Source organism: Thalassophryne amazonica, chromosome 23 (genome assembly GCF_902500255.1).
Source record: "Thalassophryne amazonica chromosome 23, fThaAma1.1, whole genome shotgun sequence".
In the NCBI taxonomy this organism is placed as follows: Eukaryota; Metazoa; Chordata; class Actinopteri; order Batrachoidiformes; family Batrachoididae; genus Thalassophryne; species Thalassophryne amazonica.
Genome location: NC_047125.1, coordinates 14,813,145 through 14,825,963, shown reverse-complemented (window position 1 = coordinate 14,825,963; position 12,819 = coordinate 14,813,145). Strand labels below are relative to the sequence as shown.

Here is a 12,819-nt window from a genome sequence, read left to right as displayed (position 1 = left end):
AACTTCGACATCAATAGATTTATTGAATGATCAATGTAATTTACAACAACAGTAAATCATATGTTTATGTTGCCGACATTAATGAGTGAAGTTCTTCACAATCTCACCATGTCATTTAGGTCCGTCAGACTTTCAGGAAAATGGTTCTGGGGAGCATTAGCATGGCTAAAACCCTTGTTTGGGCACAACTCACTACTTACTTTGAAATCCGAGCGGCGTTTTCGGCCTCTTGACTCGGTCACACGTCGGGCACTCTGTGAGGTTTGAGCATCGTGCGCGACTGATCTGTCACAGAAGCAAACCGGAAGTGATGTCGCAACCTTTTTTTTTCCCCGCTGCAACCGAATCAGTTCTTCCCCCACGCTTTTTGAGATCACATCATGCAGAGCTCTCAAGTAACACCTTTTCTCTTCCACTGGATGAAAAATTACTTGAATGTCAGCAAATCAATCTGAAGATCACCGACATATTAACAGAAAAAAAAAAAATTGTATCTTGACAGAATTCAGATATAATTTTCAATGGTTAATTCAGAATCTTTTGTTGGGGTTGTTCCAAATGGGAGGCTGCATATGGCCATTACAGAGCATGGAAGGAAAACCTCTTGTTCAGAAAGCAATATTAGTATTAATTTTATTTACTGAACCTTTACATATAAATGCTAAAGTGCTCCTTCATTGTCTCAATTTTGCATCAAAGTCCAGGACTCCACTTCTAACTTGGACTGGTTCTTATTAAACTCAATTTGCAATTCTACAGAAGAGAAAATTTGCAATTAGAGAAAATAAAGTCGACTCTGTTTATCTTGATGCGCTGCAGAAGCAGCACATTAATTCAAACTAGGTTTGATCATTCAGGTACTTGTTTACTCGCAAGGCCTGAGCCACAACGATTTACTCTTTCCTGCTTTAGAGTGAATGCAAATGAAGCAGAGCTCAACTCCACGTGCTTCAGAGACACACAAACACTTAGAATCAAAGGCAGGACATCCAACGTGTTATCGATGATGATGACGCAAACACACCTCCCACACAAATTACCTGAATGGTTAAACATTTGGAAACAAATGTTTTTGTATTTTTGTATTCTTGTCTGTAAGTGCTAATTTGCTCCTCAAACTGTTTTAATATGCTGGTATCATTTCTTAGATCTCTCTGCAGCCATTTCTAATTGAAATATGAGCCAGTGCTCATCGATTAGCACATAACTCTCAGGTTGTGCGTTTTCCTAAATATTTTATGCACTTTACATCCAAATACAGATTTGAGTACTCGTATATCACTGGAATGTCATGCAAACACTTTGTCAGTTTAATTATTTAAGGAAACCGAATTAAATAAATTAAGTGGTCCTTGGGGGGAGGGGGGCGGGGGGTAATTGCACAAGCAGCTGCAGCAACAATCCACCGGACAACAAGATTCTAAAATTGCACAAAATGAGCATGATGGCAACTGTACGTCAACCGTCTGCAGGAGCAGGGAGCCAGCAGCAGACCCGTGTCGGGCAAAGGACATCGCAGGTGCTCATTTTGATCAAGAAGCAAACTAACCGTGACATCACAAACAAAGCATGCAATGTGGCGGCACAAATCACCAAGGATAAAAAAAAAAACAAACAAAAAAAAACTATTACTGAGAACGAAAAGGGCACTCGGTAAGACACATTCCTCAGCCAAGGTTAAAGATACCCCATTAAATTAAACTCTAAAGAAAAATCTGAGCTTTTGTCCACTCTAGCGGACGACCTCTGTCATAAAGTACATTTCTGTTCACCAGATATGGTTCATTATCTTGATCTGGCCAAAAAATTTTGACAGACAACCATCAACCCTGATCACTCACTGATCCTGCAATCGGTCTGCTCTGTGATGTGCCTGATCCCGTCACATCTCAGAAGCTTAACAGTGTGGGGCATGGTTAGTACTTTGATTGGAGTCCTCTTCAGAACACTAGGAGCCAAGGCTGGAGTTGTGTCTGGAAGTGCATCCAGCATAAAACTTGTGCCAAATACCCATGCGGATCTAACTGCATCCGCTGTGGCGACCCCCGAATAAAAGGGAGAGGCCGAATGGACAACAACTCATTGTTGATTCTGATCTTTGATCCTCATCACCCAACTTTGATTCTGACCTTTGAGCCTAATCACCCAACCTTGATCATGACCATTGTTACTAATCACTTAATTTGAAATCACTTAATGTTGATCCTGATTGTGACCTTGATCTTCTAATTGCTGATCCATCACTCTCTTTGATCCAAACCACTCATCTTTGATCCAGAGCTTTGATCTGCACAACTAAACTTTGATCCTGATATTTGATCCAAACCACTCAACTGTGATCTTGGTCTTTGATCTTAAACTCTCTCTTTTCAGACCACTGACCTGCAACCTTCATCTTTGATCCTTACCCATGTCAAGTATATTAAGGCAGCTTTGTTGTCATGTGGTGCAATATAAAGGAATTGACTTAAATTGATCCAAGCCACTCAACTTTAATCCTTATCTTTGATCCAAGCCACTCAACTTTAATCCTTATCTTTGATCTTAATCACTCAAATCTAATCCTCATGTTTGATCCTAATCACTCAAATGTGATCCTGAGCTCTTTTTACAGACTGTTGGCCTGCAATCTTTATCTTTGATCCTTACCCATGTGAAGTGTATCTGGGCAGCTTTGTTGTAATGTGGCGCTATATAAATGAATTAACTTGAACGAATCCTCATCATGCAACTTTGAGCCTAATCTTTGATTGCAATCATTAATTCAATATTGATATTTGAGCCTAATCACTCAAATTTGATCACAATCTCTATTTTCAGACTGTTGACCTGTCAGGTTGATCTTTGATCCTTAACCATGTGAAGTGCCTCAAGGCAGTTTTGTTGTGATGTGGCGTTACATAAATAAATCAAATTGATGCAAACCACTCTTTGATCCTGATGGCTGAACCTGGATCCTCAGCTTTGATCCTGATCACCAAGTTTTAATCCCAAGTGTTGATTGCGTTGATCCCATAATCAGAATAAAAGAATCTTTGATCAAAAGCAGGATCCACCCTGTACAACAACACTGTGAAATAACCACATGCAATAATATGTCCACAAATCACGTGCAATAATATCTCCACAAATCATGTGCAATAACAACCCGTTTAAATATCCCAGCACTAATATCACCTTATCACATCTAAATTCCACTTCACATATTGTAAATAAGATGCTCCCATTTATTTTTCAATCCCAATCATGTTTATATATATATATATTCTATTTCTACCTCATTTTCTTATTTTATTGTACTGTTACAAGTATTATTATTATTATTGCTTATCCTTGCACACGCTGTTTGATGAACATTTTCCTCTACTTGCACCCATCTTGTGTGCTTTTTAAGAGCATACGTAACATGTGAATTTCTCCTCTGTGAGATCAATAAAGTTATCTTATCTTATCATTCAAATCCATGATTAATGTAGTGTTGCCCAAATACTGCACGTTTTCCATTTGTCCTTGAGCTCCTCCGACCCGATCTGCTGACAGCTGTGCTCAGCCAGCGGACATCTGTCTAAACAACAGAACACATCTGATTTGAGTCATTATGTGCACTTCCAGCAGGGAGAAATAGGAAATGTGCAGTGTTTTAGCTGCAGGACTGGGAAACACTAATTTAATGGTTTCTTCCTTGACTTAAGTCTGACTTCACCAAATTTTATGTTCTTTTAAGAAATCCTGCTGACAGAGACAGACGGCAATGGAAACGTAACCTCCTTGTTCGAGTTCAGAAATTAAACTGTATCCGTTGTCATTACAACATGTAATAGCAAGATTATATCCTGCTTACAAGGCTCTACAGTCACAAAAGGCACCGCCAACTGTTGCGTAACCACACAATTTTTGTATATTTTACTTCTCAAATGCTCTTTATTTTAATACACATTTTCAGTCTATCTGAAGGTGATTAGGTTAAAATATGCAGATGGTCACAGAACACCCAGGACCAAGTGTTTGAACAGCAGGCAAACACAAAATGGGCAAAGATCACTGGTTTTCTCATAACAGGAACAAATAAAGTTTTTTTGAGAAAACACTGATTGCTTTCCACCACATTCCATCAGAGCAACTGAAGTAGAATACCTGTTTCTCCCTCCAAAGCAGCACCCCTTCCTCAATCATCTGCTGCTTGAGTCTCAAACCCTCGTCCAAGGTCCTCATTTGGCCCTCCACATACGCCCTCTCTCTCTGCCCCAGATTCCTGCAGGAACAAGGGAGCGAGAGACAGAGAGAGCGAGAGGTGGTGCACAGTCGCATCATTACTGAGAAAACATTAGCCATAACTGCTACGGCCATCGAGATGGTGCAATCCAATTTTTAAGGGCCCACAATGCAGCAGGAACCAAATGGGAAAACACAGGAGTAAATAAGATGTGGGCTGATGGTCTGTGGCCGGAACTAAATTGTTTTGAAGACTGGCAAACACAATATGAGTCTGGACCATGTGAAAACCTAATGAGATATACTCTGCTTGTATGTGGTTTTGTGGAATATGGCAGCAAACGGTATACAAGACTGTCGACAAAAGAAGTTCATTTACTGTAAATGAAGTTACAGTGCATCCAGAAAGTATTCACATCGCTTCACTTTTTCCACATTTTATGTTACAGCCTTATTCAAAAATGCCTGAAATTTGTTTTTTTTCCCCTCAAAATTCTACACACAATACCCCATAATGATTTTTGTAAGTTTATTAAAAGGGGGGGAGGTGATGGTCTAGTGGTTAAGGTGTTGGGCTTGAGTCCAGAAGATCATGGGTTCAAATCCCCACCTGACTGTAAAATCACTAAGGCCACTAAGGCCTTTAATCTCCTATTGCTCCCGGTGTGTAGTGAGCGCCTTGTATGGCAGCACCCTGACATCGGGGTGAATGTGAGGCATAATTGTAAAGCGCTTTGAGCGTCTGATACAGATGGAAAAGCGCTATATAAATGCAGTCCATTTATTAAAAAAAAAAAAAAACTAAGAAATCACATGCATCCTGTTTCCACTGATTATCCTTGAGATGTTTCTTCAGCTTAATTGGTGTTCCCCTGGGGTAAATTCAGTTGACTGCACATGATTTGGAAAGGCACACACCTGTCTACATACAAGGTCCCCCAGTTGACAGTGCATGTCAGAGCAGAAACCAAGCATGAAGTCAATTGTCTGTACACCTCTGACATAAGATTGTCTCGAGGCACAAATCTGGGAAAGGGTCAGAGACATTCCTGCTGCACTGAAGGTCCAAATGAGCACAGGGGCCTCCATCATCCGTAAGTGGAAGAGGTTTGGATCCACCAGTACTCTTCATAGAGCTGACCGCCCATCTAAAGTCAGCAATTGGAGGAGAAGGACATTAGTCAGGGAGGTGACTAAGAACATGATGGTCACTCTGTCAGAGCTCCAGTGTTCCTCTGTGGAGAGAGGAGAACCTTCCAGAAGGTCATTCTTTAGCCAGTCTACCATACAGGCCTGATTGGTGGATTGCTGCAGACTGAAGTCACTCCTTAGCAAAACATGGCACATGGCAGCCCACCTGGAGTTTGCCAAAAGGCACCAGAAGGACTCTCAGACTCTAAGAAACAAAATTCTCTTGTCTGATGAGACAAAGATTGAACTCTTTGGCGTAAATGGCAGGTGTTATGTTTGGAGAAAACCAGGCACCATCTCTACAGTGAAGCATGGTGGTGGTAACATCATGCTGTGGGGATGTTTTTCAGCAGCAGGAACTGGAAGACTAGTCAGGACTGAGGGAAAGATGAATAAAGCAATGTTTAGAGACATCCTGGATGAAAACCTGCTCCAGAGCACTCTTGACCTCAGGCTGGGGTGATGGTTAATCTTTCAGCAGGACATTGACCCTAAGCACACAGCCAAGATATCAAAGGATTGGCTTCAGGGCAACTCTATGAATGTCCTTGAGTGGTCCAGCCAGAGCCCAGACCTGAATCCGATTGAACATCTCTGGAGAGATCTGAAAATGGCTGTGCACTGACGTTCCCCAACCAACCAGATGGAGCTTGAGAGGTTCTGCAAAGAGTAATGGGCACAAATGCCCAAAGATAGGTGAGCCAAGCTTGTGGCATCATATTCAAGAAGACTTGAGGCTATAATTGCTGCCAAAGGTGCATCAACAAAGTATTGAGCAAAGGATGTGAATACGCATGTACATGTGATTTCTTTGTTTTTTTATTTTTAATAAATTTGTAAAAATTTAAAAAAAAAATCATGTCATTATGGGGTGTTGTGAGCAGAATTTTGAGGGGGGAAATCAATTTACTCCATTCTGAAAAAAAATAAGGCTGTAAAATAACATTTGGTAAAGCGAAGAGCTGTGAATACTTCCCAGAGCCACTGCATATGTCGACATCAGGCTACATTTTCAGCTTCCTAGTAGTGCCAATCTTCACAACACAGCTGGGAAATAAAGAATAAACATGGCCTGGCAGCAGTCTGACATCATATATATATATATATATATATATATATATATATATATACACAGAAGAACTATTTTGTTATGCAAACATGCAATGAACTCTGAAGTCTGCATCGTGCTTCCCATCATCATAGTGCCATCATGCCCCCTAGTGGGCAACAATGGATCAAGCAAAAATAAACAGCACCACAGACTCTTGCATAAATCATAATCAGCAGCCCAACACTGATGATTAATTGGATTAAAAAAATGTGTATTTTGTTTGGGACATCTTATATTTTGGATGAATTAGTTCTGAATCAGATTAGAAATGATTCCAACTGGTTTTTGCTTGTGTGTCTTCACCGAGATTCTTAAATAAGAGACTTTTTCCTTTTCTTGTTTCTTTATTTTCATCTAGCAGTGAGCCTGCAGATGGCAAGACGCCATCACTGGTCACAATTTTGCTTCCCTTCATGTTTCTGGAAATTCATGCTCCCTTACCTTCTCTTCTGATCAATATGTATGATCCCCTCATTTTGCAAAAATAATGTTTCTCAAACTGTACCCAGAGCATCGCGGAGCAACCACTGACTACATCCATTCCTTGCTGCAAATGATTAGGAATGCTAAATTCCAACTGTGCTAATAAAGAACCCTTAATTCTACACACTGCAGCTTTAAAACAAGATTACAAAACAATAAAAATGTGTTAGCGTGGCTGAACTGACCAGCAGGTGCTCTGGCAACGAGCGTGGCTGTTGTACTCATCTGAAGCATCACAGCAATCTGCACAAAACACATCAATATACAGTTGCAGAAATTTTTACCATTAATAACCTGGAAACCGATCACATTTGTAGACTTTGGACTGATCTATGAAATGAGTGATTCAACGCGAGTGTAGATGTTGTTGATCTCCCTGGTCACTTTTTAATCTGAAAGAGAAGATATCCGTCTGTTTCAATAGACTTTTGAGAGGAAACCTGAAAAGATCAGACGCACTGCTTTTCGTAAGCGCTCAGATCTGACTTTTGATCGGATGTTCCACCAAAGAGAGCCGGCACAACGTGAAATTTCTCAATTACCCAGAACCCCAGTGGTGACCAGTGGAACAAGTCAATGAAATCTCTCAACAAACTGCCCGAGAGGAAACGCAACAATGTGCTCGCTATTAAGTGGCATCACTCAAGTCGGGGAAGGGATGAAAAGACAAGCGGGGGAAGAAAAAAAAAATATTTTTTTTGAAAAGACAGGCAAACTGAGGAAAGGAAGCAGGAGTTCGTCACTACTTCAATTTTGTCACTCGCTGTGGTTTTGTACCATCTCAAGCCGCTGAAAGCACAATTACGGACGTGGACACGAGAACGTATTGATCCCATCTAAAGTGGAAAGCTACTGGAGAACAGGAGGGGGAGGAAAAACTTTGCAGATTATCAAGAAAGAAAGGAGCAAACCTTTTGAAAGAATAGATTTAAAAAAAAAAAAAGAGAAACTGCCAGTCTGACTTCTGCCGAAGGAAAGTGGTACTACATTTCCACCAGCAAATGTACTTGAATTATATCGATTCTGGACTTTAAAAAACAATTCTCATATGATAAAATTGGATATCACTTGTTATGCATCTTAATGATGAATCTGCGTGTTGCCCGTGGGGATCCATGGGGTCTAGATTGGGTAGTGTTTATAAAATAGATAGCTGACATTTTTCAAGGATGGTAATAAATTATGCAATGTTTATATAAAGATCTGGAATAGCGTGTGAAGCCATAATGTAACTATCAATTTCCATTGTTCAGTGTTGTTAGCAAATATCTGTAGCTGCACTAAAAATATTTGTCCTATCAATGTTCCATTTTGGCGGTGTTCATCCTTGACCCAAAATACATAAGCATACCAAACGGCAAATGTCAACTCTCCCTGGTTTGTCCGTGTTCAAAGGTACATGTGCACAGACGTACGCATACACCTACACAAAGGCCACTTGGCTTTTAATATATAGATTATCAACAGATACGTTTTCATTTTAAAATCTGGAACCCCCACGAAAACTGAAATTATCCTCTGTTCCTCCCCCCATAACTGATGTTAATCATTTGCTTTGTTCATTATGTTTGTGTCCAATTCCATTTCAAGTTCCCATTACGTGCTACTGTGCATCGAGTGTACGTGTGTTGTGAACCCGCTTGTGAAAGGTGCATTCTCTCTGCAGCGTTTGACACGGTGGATCATGGAGTTTTAGTTGAGAGACTAAGGACTTGGTTGGGAATTTCTGGGTCTGCTCTGGACTGGTTATTATCTTATCTTTCACACAGGACTTTCGCTGTTGCTACTAGTAAATTTATGTCCTCTGCCATGCTATCCTGTGGTGTGCCTCAAGGTTCTGTTCTGGGACCTATATTGTTTGCTCTATATTTGCTCCCACTTGGTAATGTCTTGAGCAGTTTTAAAGATGTCTCCTACCACTGTTATGCGGATGACATCCAGCTGTATATTTCATTCACTCCTCAAACGGTCTCTAGGGTATTTGCTCTTCAGAGCTGTGTTGAGGTTATTGGTGGCTGGATGGCGGCCAACTATTTGTCTTTAAATATAGCAAAAACTGAGGTCCTTGTTTGTGCCCCTGACGAGTTTGTTCCCACTGTGGTTGGGAATCTTGGTTCTCTGGCCTCTTTTGTTCGCTCAGCAGTGAGGAACTTGGGTGTTACGTTCGATCACTCCCTCAATTTTGATGCGTATGTTACCTGCCTGGCACAGTCTTGTTTTTCCATTTGCGTAATATTGCCTGTCTGCGCAGCATTGTGTCTCAGGCGGAGTTGGAGATGATCATTCATGCATTTGTGTCGTCACATCTGGATTACTGTAACTCACTATTTTTTAGCCTTAGCAAGTCCTCTTTGGACTGCTTACAAACGGTTCAGAATGCGGCTGCAAGGCTGCTGACGAGGTCATCAAAGAGGTGACATATAACCCCAATCCTCTCCTCCTTGCACTGGCTCCCCATCCATTTCAGACTCCAATTTAAAATTCCAGTACTGACTTTAAGAGCTCTGCATGGTCAAATGCCATCTTATATCACCAAGCTATTACATCCATATGTGACAAGCAGGTCTCTGAGGTCTTCGGACCTGGGCCTATTGGTTGTGCCTAGGACAAGACTGAAGACCAGGGGAGACTGCTTTCGAGGTGGTGGCACCTAAAATGTGGAATGCACTGCCTTTGGACCTATGCTCCGTGGACTCTGTTGAAACATTTAAAGTGAAGCTAAAGACCCTTTTGTATAGGCTGGCTTTTACCTACAACCCCTGGCAAAAATTATGGAATCACCGGCCTCGGAGGATGTTCATTCAGTTGTTTAATTTTGTAGAAAAAAAGCAGATCACAGACATGACACAAAACTAAAGTCATTTCAAATGGCAACTTTCTGGCTTTAAGAAACACTATAAGAAATCAAGAAAAAAAGATTGTGGCAGTCAGTAACGGTTATATTTTTAGACCAAGCAGAGGAAAAAAATATGGAATCACTCAATTCTGAGGAAAAAATTATGGAATCACCCTGTAAATTTTCATCCCCAAAACTAAGACCTGCATCATATCAGATCTGCTCGTTAGTCTGCATCTAAAAAGGAGTGATCACACCTTGGAGAGCTGTTGCACCAAGTGGACTGACATGAATCGTGGCTCCAACACGAGAGATGTCAATTGAAACAAAGGAGAGGATTATCAAACTCTTAAAAGAGGGTAAATCATCACGCAATGTTGCAAAAGATGTTGGTTGTTCACAGTCAGCTGTGTCTAAACTCTGGACCAAATACAAACAACATGGGAAGGTTGTTAAAGGCAAACATACTGGTAGACCAAGGAAGACATCAAAGCGTCAAGACAGAAAACCTAAAGCAATATGTCTCAAAAATCGAAAAATGCACAACAAAAAAATGAGGAACGAATGGGAGGAAACTGGAGTCAACGTCTGTGACCGAACTGTAAGAAACCGCCTAAAAGGAAATGGGATTTACATACAGAAAAGCTAAACAAAAGCCATCATTAACACCTAAACAGAAAAAAAACAAGGTTACAATGGGCTAAGGAAAAGCAATCATGGACTGTGGATGACTGGATGAAAGTCATATTCAGTGATGAATCTCGAATCTGCATTGGGCAAGGTGATGATGCTGGAACTTTTGTTTGGTGCCGTTCCAATGAGATTTATAAAGATGACTGCCTGAAGAGAACATGTAAATTTCCACAGTCATTGATGATATGGGGCTGCATGTCAGGTAAAGGCACTGGGGAGATGGCTGTCATTACATCATCAATAAATGCACAAGTTTACGTTGATATTTTGGACAATTGAAAGGATGTTTGGGGATGATTAAATCATTTTTCAAGATGATAATGCATCTTGCCATAGAGCAAAAACTGTGAAAACATTCCTTGCAAAAAGACACATAGGGTCAATGTCAACGAGCAGATCTGATTTGATGCAGGTGTTAGTTTGGGGGATGAAAATTTACAGGGTGATTCCATAATTTATTCCTCAGAATTGAGTGATTCCATATTTTTTTCCTCTGCTTGGTCTAAAAAAGTAACTGTTACTGACTGTCACAATTTTTTTTTTCTTGATTTCTTATAGTGTTTCTTAAAGCCAGAAAGTTGCCATTTGAAATGACTTTAGTTTTGTGTCATGTCTGTGATCTGCTTTTTTTCTACAAAATTAAACAACTGAATGATCATTATCCGAGGCCGGTGATTCCATAATTTTTGCCAGGGGTTCTAGTTTTATGATTCTATGTTTCTGCTGCTTTTAATTTCTTTGATCTTATGTGAAGCACTTTATGATTTCTATCTTGAAAGGTGCTATATAAATAAATCTTACTTACTTACTTACATTTGAGTGCTGTGTTCTCAAAATTACCACAAAGTCAGTGCGCTATACTTTAGACCTTCCTTATGATGGGTGATAGGAACATGCAAGTTTTGTGCCTGACCACACCCATTTTGAGATGAATACGGCCATGGGTGCACAGATAATCCCAAGTACATTTGATATAAAATAAAAAAAATTAAAAAAAGGGGCACTCACTGAGTGCAGAAATGACAACTGTGTCGAGAGAAAACTGGCAATGACACTCGTGTTGCATTGTGCACTGCTTTGTGCATGTTAAGATGGAGCCATAAGATGATCTAACGTGTCACACAGGTTGACTACCACACTGCCAAACGACAATGTCAGTAGTTTGAAATTTACACTATAGCTTTAGACTGTATACATAATATATTAAGTGTCTCACAAGGCTGTCTAATTAATAAGAATTAAGATTTGATGGGATCAAAGCTCATCGAATACTCACAGCAAGAATGTTGTAAATGAGAAGAATGCATGAATTTATTATCTGGCAGATAAACGTGATGTACTACTGGAACGTCAGCCCTGAGAATATTAAAACTATGAAAAGTCCCCCTCCAAATGCTCCATGTTCTGTTTAGTTGGGTAAGATGTTGGGCTACTATTATGTAAACCCAGTTTCAGTTTCCAGTCACACTACCTGTCAGTCTCCTTAGACAAGACACTTCATCTGCATTCAGTCCACCCAGCTATAAATCGGTACTGGCCTTGGCTTGGGAAGGATCCTGGACAGGGAGTCGTAGACTCTCATCCACTTCACGCTACAAAATCCAGGGATAAACACAGACACGAGTGAGCCTCAGGGCCTTCACAGGATTTACCTGGAACATCAGGGCTAAGGGCGTGAGTCTGTATTTTTGCTGTAAATTCATCGACCACTGACTGACTGAACCAACATCTCCTCCCCTACAGACTTTTAGATTTTGTTCAGCCCACGTCTGAAGTGCTCAGTGTCATCTGCACTGGGATAAATTGTACTCTGAGCTGGGATTTCAGACCTTAGTTGTTGCCATGGTAATGGCCAATGTAAAGTTCTTGATGGTATAAACTACTTCTTTTCTAATTCTGTGTAGAATTATTTATATATCAATCACTAAGATGAAGTACTGACATTACAACTGAACACTTCTCTAACGTGCATTTACCTTGCTACAAAAATTAGATGCATTAATAAACTTTAAAACGTCACAAAACGCCATTAATTTCCTTAAAATGTTATACCAACATATGAAAATAATAAGTGACATGGTAAGATATTAGCATGGACCAACAGACCGGAAAAACCTCAGGCCATCAGACTAAACAACTCCTCAGTTGCGGAGAGGAGGAGTAACAGGAAGATAGGGTGACAGGAAGGAGAGGAAAAGTAGTAGCCAGTAAACCAGTAGTGAGCATTATTTCTGGTATTTAAATTTATATTTGCAAATTGTTTCTTACCCTGTGTGGTGCTATACAGTGCTGC

General features: G+C 40.3%; 1 protein-coding gene across 1 annotated transcript in view; it reads right to left on the bottom strand.

Moving 5' to 3' along the window:
- The window catches only part of LOC117505150 (glucosidase 2 subunit beta-like), a 248,340-nt gene that overhangs the window by 228,377 nt on the left and 7,144 nt on the right, over positions 1-12,819 (bottom strand). Inside the window, exons 4-5 of the mRNA XM_034164700.1 lie at positions 7,183-7,240; positions 4,135-4,252 (exon numbers count right to left, since the gene is read on the bottom strand). Of these exons, the coding sequence (XP_034020591.1) occupies positions 4,135-4,252; positions 7,183-7,240 (176 nt within the window). The remainder of the gene's footprint in view (positions 1-4,134; positions 4,253-7,182; positions 7,241-12,819) is intronic.